Here is a 13,631-nt window from a genome sequence, read left to right on the forward strand (position 1 = left end):
ATGTTATTTTGTTCATATTAAAGAGCTCTGGTGGCCTAATGAGTAGGGATTCGTGCTGCTGACCTAAAGGCAGCACCCCTCTAGCGGCATGAATCCACCAGGGGCTCTGCTTGAAAAGATGGGCAGTTTCCTCCACGTGATTTACAGCCTCTGAAAACCTGCTGGAGGGTCAGCTATGCATCAGTTCCAGTGCAGCAGCAATGAGTCAAGAGTTCTGTTCATATTAGAAAAAATATTTAGTCTAACCCATTTCTGCTTTCTGACTTGAAAGTTAATGTAATTTATATTTGTGCATGAAAAATTAGAAGGTACTCTCTGCAGTAGACATTAAAGCTCAATTTGTGAATGGCCAAAATCACAGTGATCAATCTTGTTTGATCATATATTTAATCTCAAGTTTTAGACACTTGTAAAAGGATTTATCCATTGGACTTAACATGTTTTAAGAAAGGAGGAAAAAAATTTTTTGACATTTCAAATCTGAGTGATAAGATAATGCAGTTTTGTTTTTTACTTGATTTATTTTTTAAAATGAGTACTTAAAAATATTCGTTAAAATAAATTAGAGAAAAGTAAAACATCTGTAGATACAGGTTACAGCCAAAGAAAGGGCCTTCAGTTAATATTCCCATTTCATACTGTCTATGTATAATGTGGTTTGAACCTCTGATTTCTGATCAAGACACTAAATTAGTGTGCTGTAATAACAACAAAATATTGCAAAACATCTTAAACAAGAAGAGATAGAGCTATTTTATGAATTCTTTGGTTTATCTTACTACTCTGTTTCCATAGTTTAGCCTATTTGTTAGTGTGTATTATGTTTACCTGACATGTGTGAATAGAATAATTTACATCCCAGTTAAAATGGAAAATGTCTCAGCAGTCATATTTTATCACGTCAAGTCCTCAGTCCTTCATGATATGATTCAAGTCTTTGTATTTAATTGTGTGACTGCATAAACTGTATTGCCAGTTCCTTTGTCAACTGTACTACATTCTGCTTGACTTAACCTAATAGCTATGTGTTACTCGTCAGTTAGGTACCATTTTCTCCCCTGAGTATTGAAGTACTTTTAGGAGCTTGGTTTTGAGAGACCAACTTGACTTAGTTAGGCTGATGTTTGTTAGTGCTGGCCCAGTAGTTGTGCCAGACGGTGTTTGCACTTAATTTCTACCTCTGTGCCTTTTTATACTGTTCTGTATCCTGGAGTGTATCTTCTGTTCAAAGAAAATTATAGCTTACATTTACTTACCTACATAAATCTATGAATCCTTCTCTCCTTCCTTTCCTTGTCAATTGTTACGTTCACTTGTTTTAAAAATACAGTTAATGATTTTGGTGAAAACACCAGCACAGTCCAGTATTAGAACATTTTCATCTCTCCAAAAAGATTCCTGTACTCATTATAATCAGTCCTGTTCCCACCCCCACCAGCTCTTAACATGCTTTTATATAGTCACCTTTTGTTGCTATGTCATATAAAAGAAATCATACGACATGTAGTCTTCCCCCTCCCCCTGCCAATTCTTAGGCTTTTGTATCTGACTTCTTTCACTTAGCACAAAGTTTTTGAGGTTTCTCCGTACTGTAGCATGTCCCACTGTTTTGTTTCTTTTTATTGTTGAGTAAGTACTCCATTGTCTACCTTTTAACAAATATGAATAATGGTAATTTGAACATTTAACATACAGGTCTTTGTGTGGATATGTATTTTCATTTCTCTTGAGTAGATACCTAGGAGGGTGTGCAGTTGGTGGATCATAAGGTAAATTTATATATTGTTGTTATGTGCTGCCATGTCGACTACAACTCATAGAGACCCTATGCACAATAGCTCAGAACACTGCTCTTTTCTGAGCCACCCTCACTCTCTTTGACACATCTACCCTCATTACCCCAGTTACTCTGTCAATCCATTTCATCCAGGGTTTTCCTCGCCTGTGCTATTGCTCTACTCTTCCAAGCATGCTGTTCTTCTCCAGGGACTGATCCCTCCTGGCAACATACCCAAAGTATGTGAGACAGAGCCTCAAAATTCTTATCTCCAAAGAGCAACTTGGTTTCACCTTATATAGGGCAGACCTGATTGTTGTCTTGGCAGTCCATGTTATGTTCGGTACTTTTCTTCAGCACCACAACTCAAAGGCATTGCTGCTGCTTCTGTCATCTTTAGTCATTGTCCAGCTCTCTGATGAGTAGCAAGCAATTTGCGAAGACCATGGCCCGGAACAGGCGCACCTTAGGGGCTTAGTGTCTAGACTGATATCGTTGCTTCTCAGTACTCTAGAGAAATCTGACAACAGATTTTCCTAATGTAATTAGTCTTTTGAATTTTTGACTGCTGGTGCCAAGAGTGTTGGTTGTGGACCAAAGCAAGATGAAATTGTTAATGATTTCAATCCCTTCTCTATCTATCATAGTGCTACCAATTGGTCCAGGGATGAGAATCTTTGTTTTCTTGATGTTGAGTTTCAATCCATATTGAAGACTGCAATTCTTGACCCACTGTAGCAAACTCTGAGGTCCTCCTCATTTTCAGCAAGCAAGGTTGTGTCATCTACTTAACGTAGCATGTTGATGAATCTTCCTCCAATTCCTGACGCCACATTCCTCTTTGTAAAGTCCAGCCTTGTGAATGATCTGTTCTGCATACAGTTTGAAAAGGTATGGAGATAGAAAAAGGTACATCCTTCCTGATTTTGAACCATGCAGTGTTTCCTTGCTCTGTTCTGATGACTGCTTCGTGGTCCAGTTACAGGTTTTATATGAACACAATCAAGTGTTCTGGATTCCTGTTCTTCTCAAGGTTAGCTACACTTTATTGCAATCTACATAGTAAAATGCCTTTGCATAATCAATGCAATATAGATAGACAATCCTCTGGTACTCTGTGCTTTTGGGCAAGATCCATCTGACATTGGTGATGACTAGTGCCACAGCCTCTTCGAAACCCAGCTTGTATTTCTGGTGGTTCTCTGTTGATGTACCAGTCGGTTTTTGATGTACTTTTTAAAAAACTGCCAAACAGTTTTCCAAAGTGATGATACCATTTTGCATTCTCATCAGTAGCCATGTATGAAGCTTTCCGTTTCTCCTTATCCTTACCACATAAATCCTGTCTTTTGTATCCTGTGGTGGTTTCTTTTTGTTCTTTATATTTTCTTTTCTCGTAATTTGTGTGGTAGTTCTGTCAGTGTAAGTAGTGGCTCATAATTTGTAAATGTTTAATTATGGTATGGTTTCTATAAAAATATTTTAGTTTTAATAATATTTAAATATTTCATTTTACTTCCTTTCATTTACTATTTTCCCAAAAAGCATGCTAGCCTTTGGGATCACTGTAGAAATTGAATCTTTGGTTTCCTTTTTACGTTTTGTAATTTTTCTGGTAGATTTTGTGGCATGCTTGTTAGCCTCCTTTCAGGTACTCAGTCCACTAGGAGCTCTGAGTTAAAATTGCTGCTGATCTTTGATAATGTTGATGTTTTAATTTTACTTCATATGTAACTTTTTCATTTTTTCTTTCTTTTGAGTTCTGCATTTATTTAGTTCTTTTACTATGTTTGCATTTTTATAATCCATAATTTTGCTAAGACATGACGTAGGTGTTTTTTAAAATAATTGCTATGTAAAGGCATACACTTAGGAGAAAAATGGGGTTATATAAGCAACTTTTGAGGGGGAAGGACAGAAATTGTAGTACAAGTTTATATATAGTAAATACTGAAATTTTTAAGTACTATAGTAAATGCAGTACTTTATCTTGAAAAAGACCCAGAGTTTGTCAATATGGACTTCAGAAGAGGAGGCACAGCTTGTGAGTTATTTATATATAAAGTGGAGGAAGGAAAATTAACTGAAATGAGATGAGAAATTATAATAACTGATTGAGGATGAATGACCTAACACATGGTGTGAATTGAAATAGCTGATAAATGCTGGGAGGTATATGCATTTTGTGTATTCTTACATGACTTGGTGTAGTTGGCCTGGTTGCTGTTTTTTCTGTTTACCTGGCTCTATGTGTATATGTATAAAATCATATAGAAACAAAAGTGACATTCTTGTATTCAGATTATCTCTTAATACACTGATTGCATTGGAACAAATTTGCATTTTCAAATCAAGCCTTGTAGCATAACTAAGTATAAAAATAGATACATATTTTTGGGAATGAACTTTTTTGACAAAAAGAATATTATCAACTTCTCATTATCTTTACGTGACTTGCATTATGTTACTGAAATGTCCAAATGGTCACAAAGTATTTTCTTTATAGGAAACTACATTCTGAATTATGTGGCATCACAACCCAAGCTGGCTCCCTTTGTCATCCTAGCTCTTGTCCAAGTCATTGCTAAAATCACTAAATTGGGATGGTTTGAGGTTCAGAAAGACCAGTTTGTCTTCAGAGAAATTATTGCTGATGTGAAAAAATTTTTACAGGTAAGATGTTACTACACTATTAGCACAATGCTAGTTGCAGTTTTAGTTTAGAATACTACTACTTGTTAAGTTCTGTGGTTTGACTTGTGATTTGTGGCTGTTTATGTATATATAAACCTTGTATCTAACACTTTTGTATATTATTTAATTTAGTGCTTACTATTATCTTATAAAGTGGATTTCATTTTGTCAATGAAAAGTAGGCTTAGAAAGAGTCTTGTAATCTTTTTTTAAGGACACATAGTAAAGCCAGCATGTCTTCTAACTTAAGATACATATTTAAAATTTGTATACATTGTCTATATTAATTTCTCATGAATATTTTCAGCCTAACTTTTTTCAGTAAGGTTGTAATATTACTCAGCATTTACCTTACACAAATTCAGGTATTGAATGCTGCAAAGAAAAAAAAATAAAAAGGCAGGAGAAAGTTAATTTAACTTATACTAGTGATTCCACACAGGGATTATGTGTTCTGGGGTGAATGTGACATGGAAAACCTAAATCTGCTGTAGGTTCCTGTGTGCTGCTTTCCTAGGTTGTCAGTCAAGCCATTTTTTGCTGTTTTTAGTTACCATCAAGTCACCTCCAACTCAGTGATCTTAGACACAAGAGAATGAAACACTGCCTGGTCCTGAACCATTTTTAAAATCTCTGCTGTGTTTTAGCCCTTTGTTGCGGCCATTTGACTTTTTTTGCTGTCCCTTTCCCAAAGGAACTGATTGTATAGTCAGTCTTTAGAGTGTTACCCTGCTTACCCAAAGGCCATATACCATTGGTGCGTCAAATCTACCAGTTGTTCTGCTGCAGAATGATGTGCAGTCTCCTGTGCAATTTACCATCTTTAAAGCCCACTGGAGGGTCAGCTATGAGTCAGTTTCGACTCAATGACAATAAACTGAGTTGTTGAATTTTAACTTTCCTAAGCCTGATGCCTTATTTTTTGCTATTGTTGTTAAGTACTGTGGAGTTGACTACAACTCATAGTGACCCTATGAACAATGAATCCGAATCCCCCCTCCCCTGTGCCATGCTCATCTTTCATCTCTCACCCACTTGAGACCAGTGTTACAGTCACAGTGTCAATCCATTTTGTTGAAGGCTTCCCCCCCCTTTAGCTGACCCTGCACCTTTCCAACCATGATGGTGTTTTCCAAATACTGGCTTCTCCTAACAACATGCCCAGGATAAAGTTTCACCATCCTTGCCTCAAGGACCACACTGGCTGCGCCTTTTCCAGGACATGCTAGGTTGTCTTTGGCAGTCCGTGGGATATTCAGTACTAAAGGCATCAGTTCTTTTGTCATTATTATTTGTTGTCCAACTTTCAGATGCAGATCATGGCTTGGATCAGGTGCACCTTAGTCTTTAAATCGAAAAATGATTCAGTATTGTTTTATAGGCATTGTAGATAATTTTGACTTTTCTGAGATTTTACTTTTTTACACAGGTCCTTTAAATTTTAATCTCCATCTAAGATAGTCTTCTTAAAAGCAGGAATGGCATCCACTTCCATAATAGCGTGCCTCCGGAAACCCGATGAACCTGGAGAAAGGATGAAAGTCACACAAGTGTTGAGGACTTTAGTTCATAGGGTTGCTGTGAGTCGCATACGACTTGACGCACTTAACAACAACAAGATAGTCTTCAGATTGTTCTTTAGTGCATTGAAGAGGTCCTGACCTTCCAAATGCAGTACATCTTTTGATTTCTTGGCTGCTGGTGCCAAGGGTGTTGATTGTGAATCAAAGTAAGATAAAATCATTGATAATTTCTGTGCCTTCTCCATCTATCATGATGTTGCCTATTGACCCAGTGGCTGGGATTTTTTGTTTTCTTATATTGAGATGTCAGAGCTTCCGAGGGCTTGCTGCAGATGACACAACCTTGCTTGCTGAAACTGAGGAGGACCTCATGCACTTGCTGTGAAGGGTCAAGGACTGCAGCCTTCAGTATGGACTAAGGCTCAACGTCAAGAAGACAAAGATTCTCGCCACTGGACCAATTGGCAGCGTCAGGATGGATGACGAAGAGATTGAGAGTGTTCACAGCTTCACTTTGCTCGGCTCCACAGTCAACACTCTTGGTACCAGCAGTCAGGAAATCAAAAAGCGTATCGTGATGGGAAAGTCTGCCGTTAGGGACCTCTCAAAGGTACTCAGGAGCAACAGTGTCTCTCTGGAGACTAAGGTGCGCCTGATACAGGTCATGGTATTTGCAATCGCTTGTTATGCATCAGAGAGTTGGACAATGACTAGGGAGGACAGAAGGAGAGTGGATGCTTTTGAGCTGTGGTGCTGGAGAAGGGTACTGAATGTACCATGGACTGCCAGGAAAACAAACAGATTCATCTTGGAGAGGATTAAACCAAGCTGCTCCTTGGAGGCAAGGATTCTGGGGCTTCGTCTGACATACTTTGGACATGTTGCCAGGAGGGACGGGTCCTTGGAGAGGGACAGCGCAGGAGGGGAAGACCCTCTATGAGATGGATTGATTCGGTGACTGGGGTAATCGGGATGGGTGTGTCAGAGGCGGTGCGGTTGGCGCAGGATAGAGCAGGGTTTAGAGCTGTTGTGCATAGGGTCGCTATGAGTCGGAAACGACTCGATGGCACATAACAACAACAACATACTGAGATGTAGCCCATATTGAAGGCTATTGTCTTTGATCTCATTGTAGTCCAGCTGCTTGAACACTATTAATTGAAGACCAGTTTTGGGATGCATTGTTTAGTATGATTCAAGTATATAGATACTAATTTTTTTACTCCCTACACACACTACCCATAATTGTCAGATACTGCCTTAGCTGGTGATCAGCCAGAGGAAAATATGTGACAATTTCAGAGGAATAACTGGAAATTTGACATTAAGAGATGATTCAATTTTGGAATATTGACAATTAGAGATACATTTTTTTTACTGGCTTTCATGAACGAGTTCACTTATATTGTGCTTCATATACATTCTGTTCCTTCTTGTTGTTGTTGTTGTTAGGTTCCATTGAGTCAAGTACGACCCTATAAACAACAGATCTGAACCCTGTCCTGTTCCATGTCATCCTCACACTTCCTGACACATTAGAATCCATTGTGGCAGTCAGGACATTAGTTCACCTGATTGAGGGTTTCTTTTTCTTTACCAACCCTCCACCTTTCTGAGCATCGTGTGCCTCTCCCAAGAATAGCCCCTCCTAGCAACATTCCTGAAGTATGTAAAGTGAAGCCTCATCATCATTGCCTCCAAAGAACACTCTGGCTGCACCCTCTCCAAGACATATCTGTTTGTTCTCTTGGCTGTCCGTGGAATGTTTGGTGTTCTCTACCACCACAGCTCAAAGGCATCAATTATTCTTCCGTCATCCTTATTATTTATTGTCTAGCTCTCAGATGTATAAAAAGTGGTCTGAAAGACTATGTATGGCCTAAATCAGACACAGTCGAATCCTCAAAGTGACATCATTGCTCCTCAGTAATTTGGAGAGGTCCCTAACTGCAGAGTTTCCCAGTGCAAATGTCTCCTGATTTCCTGACTGCTGGTACCAAGGGTATTAATTGTGGATCCAAGTAAGATGAAGTTGTTGACAGTTTTAAGTCTTTCTCCATCCATGTTGATATTGCCTGTTGGTCCAGCTTATGAATCTTTGCTTCCCAACTTTGAACTGTAATCCATAATAAAAGCTGTATTCTTTGATTTTCTGCAAAAAGTGTTTTAAATCGTCCTCACTTTCAGCAAGCAAGGTTGTGTCATCTATATAATGCAGGTTATTGATGAGTCTTCCTCTGATCCTGTTGCCAGACTCCTCTTCATAGAGTCAAGCTTCTATAGTAAGAATAGTAGTTGGAAAATGGGGGCTTGGTGACAGAAGTGACTCTGGAAATAGAATGAAGGAATTTTGTATTTTCAATGATTTTTTTCATTGCAAATACCTTTTTTTTAAAGACAAAAACAACCACTTTACACATGGGCCTCTTCTGATATACTACATAGAAATGAGATTGACTATGTCTGTGGAAGAAATGGTTGGAGAAGCTCAATACTGGTAGTCAAAACTAGGCCAGAGCGGACAGGGTGTCAGACCAGCAGTTACTCATGTGCAAGTTCAAATTAAAGCCAAACAAGTTAAAATAAGTCCACAAGAACCAAAATAATATTTTGAATGTGCTCCTTATGAATGTCAAGATCATCTTAAGAATATTGGGGGGGAATGTGTTAATAATAGGGTTCCACAGTTCAGTGGGTACAAGGGGTGAAGGAAATGGGAAGGGTCTTTTGTGAAAAACAATGTATTCAAACTTTGTAAATAAATCAGAGTAATGTTAAAAAAAACAAAGGAGTAGATTTGAAGCATTTAACACCAATGATCAAAGACCAGATGAAGAAAACAAAAGGTCATTACAGAGACAGGGAAGAAAGGAAAAACCCCCCGAAATGCATGTCAGAAGAAACTCTAAATATTGTAGGGTAGCCTAGAGAAGCCAAAACAAAGAGAAAACGTGTGCACCATATAAGTCTTCATTTACATTGTGTTTCATACAGTCATTCATATACACTGTATCCCATATACAGTTAATTACTGTAGATTTATATCCACTATTACATCACCTTTTTAAGTCCCACCTGAATCTTTTCCATTCCTCCCCCTCCCTCTACTCTGCCCACTAACCTCTATTATCATGGTGATTTCCACCCTTCCCCTTTTCCACTGTCTTCCCTCTTCCCCTTTCTCCTTTTGGACATTTATACACGTTTCTTTTGGAGATTATACATTATTATATAATACAAAAATTCTCCCCACTGATATTATAGGCAACATTTTGATAGATGGAGAAAAGATTAAAATTATCAACAATTCCCTCTGACTTGGATCCACAATCAACACCGTTGCTACTAGCAGTTAGGAGATTAGGAGACATATTGCACTGGGAAAGTCTGGAATCAGGGACCTCCCCATATTACTGAGGAACAATGATGTCAGTTTTAAGACAGGTACATCTAATACAGCCATTGTCTTTCTGATCACTTTTTATGCATCTGGAAACTACACAATGAATGAGAATGATAGTAGACTTGATGATGCCTTTGAGCTGTGGTATTGGCGAAGAGTATTGAATATCCAGTGGACTGCCAGAAGAACAAACAGGAGGTGCAGTCATAGAGCTTCTTGCAGGCAAAGATCACAAAGCTTCATCTCACACACATAGTTTGGGCATGTCTTTAGGAGAGGTTGTTCCGTGGAGAGGAACATCATACTAGGAAAGGTGGAAGCTTGGCAAAAAAGAGGAAGACCTTCAACCAAGTGGACTTAGTGAATGCAGCAGTGAGCTCAACTATGTCTAGAATGATAAGGATGGAACAGGATAGGACAGGTTTCAGATATTTGTTCATCAGTTCACTATCAGTCATACATGATTCCATGGCACCTAACAACATGTTGTTGATGTTGTGTTCCATTTAGTCAGAATTGACTCTCCAACAGGTTTTCAGAAGCAGTTAATCACACAGTAGGAGATTGCCCATCTTCTTGTAAAGCAGCTGGTGTATTTGAACTGCATCCCTTTGAGATTCCAGCACAGTTTCATACCACTAGGCTATTAGAGCTCCTTAACAACAACATAGCAAAATAATAACTCTCAGATAGTGTAATGTTGGAAACTTCAGAATATGAAAACTTGACTAAACTGTCTTTTTTTAATTCATGTTTTAAAAACCCAAGTAAGCAAATATTCCCAGGATTGAGTACATTACTTCCCTGTAAGGAGATCATTAGTATTCAGTGAGACAGAAGGATTTTGTTTATTCTGAGGCTGACATTCTTGTTATAGAGTTGTGGTTACAGTTTGCCATTTACAATTGCATCTCTCTTGTGTCATTTATTAAGATTCTACACAATTCATCAAGAATTAGCAGTATAGGTGAGATTAGACTTTAGAATTCTTTTAAAATAAAATAAAGGTTGAATACTGAAAGGAACTATAAAAAATATTATTGGCTAACATTTCTCAAGTTCCTTTTTCAGTGGTGGTGAGGTTACTTTAAAGTTGGGATTCAGTCTTTATTAGCTTTCGTCAGTGTTGTTGATCTTAATATAGCATTGCCTTGTTTGTTGTTGAGACAGAAAAACAGGAAAGCAGAAGAAATAGGAAATTCTTTATACTCTTGAGTTTATCATCACAAAATATTTACCACTTACTTTCTGGGTGTATGACTTGACTTAACCCTGAGTCATGAGTGAGGATGGCAATTGCCTCTAATATTTCACTGCTCTAAAATAGTAGCACTTGGCTTCTTTGGGCTTTAGCAACTTCTGTGGGTTTCACCTTAAAAAGTATTTTAAGATTTGTTGAATCTTTAGTAGCTCATCATTTTGTACATCATCATTTCTCTACTGGCAGACTTAGTGCTTGTCATGCGCCTAACATGCTGATGTGTCTCCTTTGAGCGTATATTCCAACGAGATGCAGCTGTTATGCAGAGCAGTACTTTACAGATTGCTACTGTACAATGAGATAAGGAGTTTGTGTTAGTGTGTACATCAGCACAGTGTTCCGTTTCTCAAGAAAGACTTGCTATTTTTTAAAAAGAAGAATAGTAGCTAACCTAAACAGTGTTCTTAGTGGCCTAGCTATTTTAATGTTACGATACAAGCTTCACATTTTGTCACAGACCAGTACTAAACCATTTAGAAAAGAATCAATTTCTCAGACTAGTAGCAGGTTCATGGGACAGCACTGGTTCAGTGAGCATACTTTGAATAGTGTTGATCTAGTGTACACAGATGAACGTTTAGGGATTAAGAAATTCCTAGATTAATTCAGACACTCAGACTGTTCTCTGAAAAATTAAAATGCACAAATTCTGGCATATGTATTTTCTTTTAATATGATTTGAATTTTATTATAATTTATAGCTCAATGTTAGTGGAATTCTATGATAGGAGACATGGCCAGCTGCTGTAAAATTTAGATGAGAGAAATATATCATGTATATCTGAATTACTAACTTTTTATGATTGCATTATTTAAAAATTGAATATTGCCTGTATTATTTCTATGAATCCTATATGAATTTGTAGTATAAGAACTTAATGTCCATATAAAACCTGAACTTTTATTTCAAGGAAGTTTTTGTTTTGCTTTTAATTTTTATTTTATATTGGTTTGCTTATAAAGTTCATATACTTGTGTTTCACAGTATTCTTCATTCAGATTTGATACAGTCATCCCCATGTTGTTGTTGTTAGGTGCCATCGATTTGAGTATGACTCAGGACCTATTATACATAGGGTCATTATGAGTTGCAAGCAACGCAAAAACACATAACAACAGTAACAGTTGAGATTGTGTTAAAATGTAGATTGCTTTTGGTAGGATTGTCATTATCATTGTATTGAGTCTTCCTATTCAAGAATAGGGAACATTTCCCCACTTAGGTCTTTTATTGTTTCTTGCAGAAGTGTTTTGTAGTTTTCTTTGTAAGAGTCTTCTGTGTCTCTGGTTAGGTTCATTCCTAAGTATCTCAGTTTGTATTTGGCTATTTTAAATGGTATTGCTTTCTTGGTTTCATTCTCTGAGTTTTCTTTTTACTGTAGAGAAATCCCACTGACTTTTGTGTATTGATCTTGTATCCTGCCATTCTACTAAATTGGTCCACTAGGTCTAACAGGTTTTTTTGTTGAGTGCTTCTGGTTTTCTGTTTATACTGTTCTATCACCTGTATAAAGTGATAATTTAACCACCACTTTGCCTTTCTGGATGCGTTTTATTACCTTTTCTTGTCATATTATTCTAGCAGGTACTTCCAGTGTAGTATTGAATGTTGTTTTTATGTGCTGTCGAGTCTCTTGCAACTCATAGTGACCGTATGTACAACAGCCCTAAACCTAGCTCTTGTCCTGTGCCAACTTTATTGACTCTGACACACCTACCCCCTTAACCCCAGTCACTGAATCAATCCATGTCATTGCAGGACTTCGTCTCCTACACTGTCCCTCCACTTCCTCTCCTACACTGTCTCTCCACCCTCCCAAGCATGATATTCCTCTCTTAAGGACTGGTTCCTCCTTGCAGCAAAATATGTCAGCCAAAGCTTCAGAATCTTTGCCTCCAAGAAGCAGCCTGGTTTAACTCGCTCGTGGATGAACCTGTTCATTCTCTTAGCAGTCCATGGTATATTCAGTACTCTGCTCCAACACCACAACTCAAAGGCATCAGTTCTCCTTCTATCATCCCTAGTCATTGTCCAGCTTTCTGATGCATTGCAAAGCCCATGGCCTATATCAGGCTCACCTTAGTTTCCAGACTGACATCATTGCTCTTCAGTACTTTAGAGAGGTCTCTAACAGCAGACTTTGTCATCGCAAGCTGTGAACAGTCTCAATCTCTTCACCATCTATCATGATGCTGCCAGTGGTGAGAATCTTAGTTGTCTTGATATTGAGCTTCAATCCATATTGAAGGCTGTGGTCCTTGATCTTCTGCAGCAAGCGCTTCAGGTCCTCCTCAGTTTCAGTAAGCAAGGTTGTGTCATCTGCAGAACAGATTGTTGATGAGTCTGTCTCCAATCCTGATGCCACATTTCTCCTAATAGAGCCCAGCCTCCCAGATTATCTGTTTGGCATATAGATTGAAAAGGTGTGGAGAAAGGACACATCCTTGGCATACACCCTTCGCAGTTTTGAACCATGCAGTGTTTCCTTGCTTTTTTCTGATGACTGCCTCCAAGTATAGATCCAGGTATAGGTTTCACATTAGCATGCATGATCAAGTGTTTTAGGATTCCCATTCTTCTCAGAGTTAGCCACAGTTTGTTGTGATCCACACAGTCAGATGCCTTTGCATAATCAATGAAACACAGATAGACATACCTCTGGTACTCTCTGCTTTCAGCCAAGATCCATCTAACATTAGCTACAATATTCTTAGTGCCACAACCCCTTCTAAGCCCAGCCCGCACTTACAGTAGTTGCACTTGGGGTAGTTCTGTGTTGATATGCTGTTCTAGTCATTTTTGGATAACCTTCAGCAAAATCTTGCTTGCATGTGAGAAAGTTCAGGCTGCTTTGAAAGAATTAGTAAAAAATAAGACCCCAGAAATTGATAATATAGCAATTAACATATTTCAACTAACAGATACCGGTCTAGATGTGCTCACCAAGTTGTGCCAAGAAATCTGGAAGACAG

At 38.2% G+C, this 13,631-nt stretch overlaps 1 protein-coding gene across 1 annotated transcript in view; it reads left to right on the forward strand.

The window, feature by feature from the left end:
• RANBP17 (RAN binding protein 17) overlaps window positions 1-13,631 on the forward strand; it is a 499,911-nt gene that overhangs the window by 34,445 nt on the left and 451,835 nt on the right. Inside the window, exon 4 of the mRNA XM_006884340.1 lies at window positions 4,284-4,450. Within this exon, the coding sequence (XP_006884402.1) occupies window positions 4,284-4,450 (167 nt within the window). The remainder of the gene's footprint in view (window positions 1-4,283; window positions 4,451-13,631) is intronic.

This window comes from Elephantulus edwardii, unplaced genomic scaffold (genome assembly GCF_000299155.1).
Source record: "Elephantulus edwardii isolate Elephantulus edwardi_28Jun2011 unplaced genomic scaffold, EleEdw1.0 scaffold00033, whole genome shotgun sequence".
NCBI classification, from domain to species: domain Eukaryota; kingdom Metazoa; phylum Chordata; class Mammalia; order Macroscelidea; family Macroscelididae; genus Elephantulus; species Elephantulus edwardii.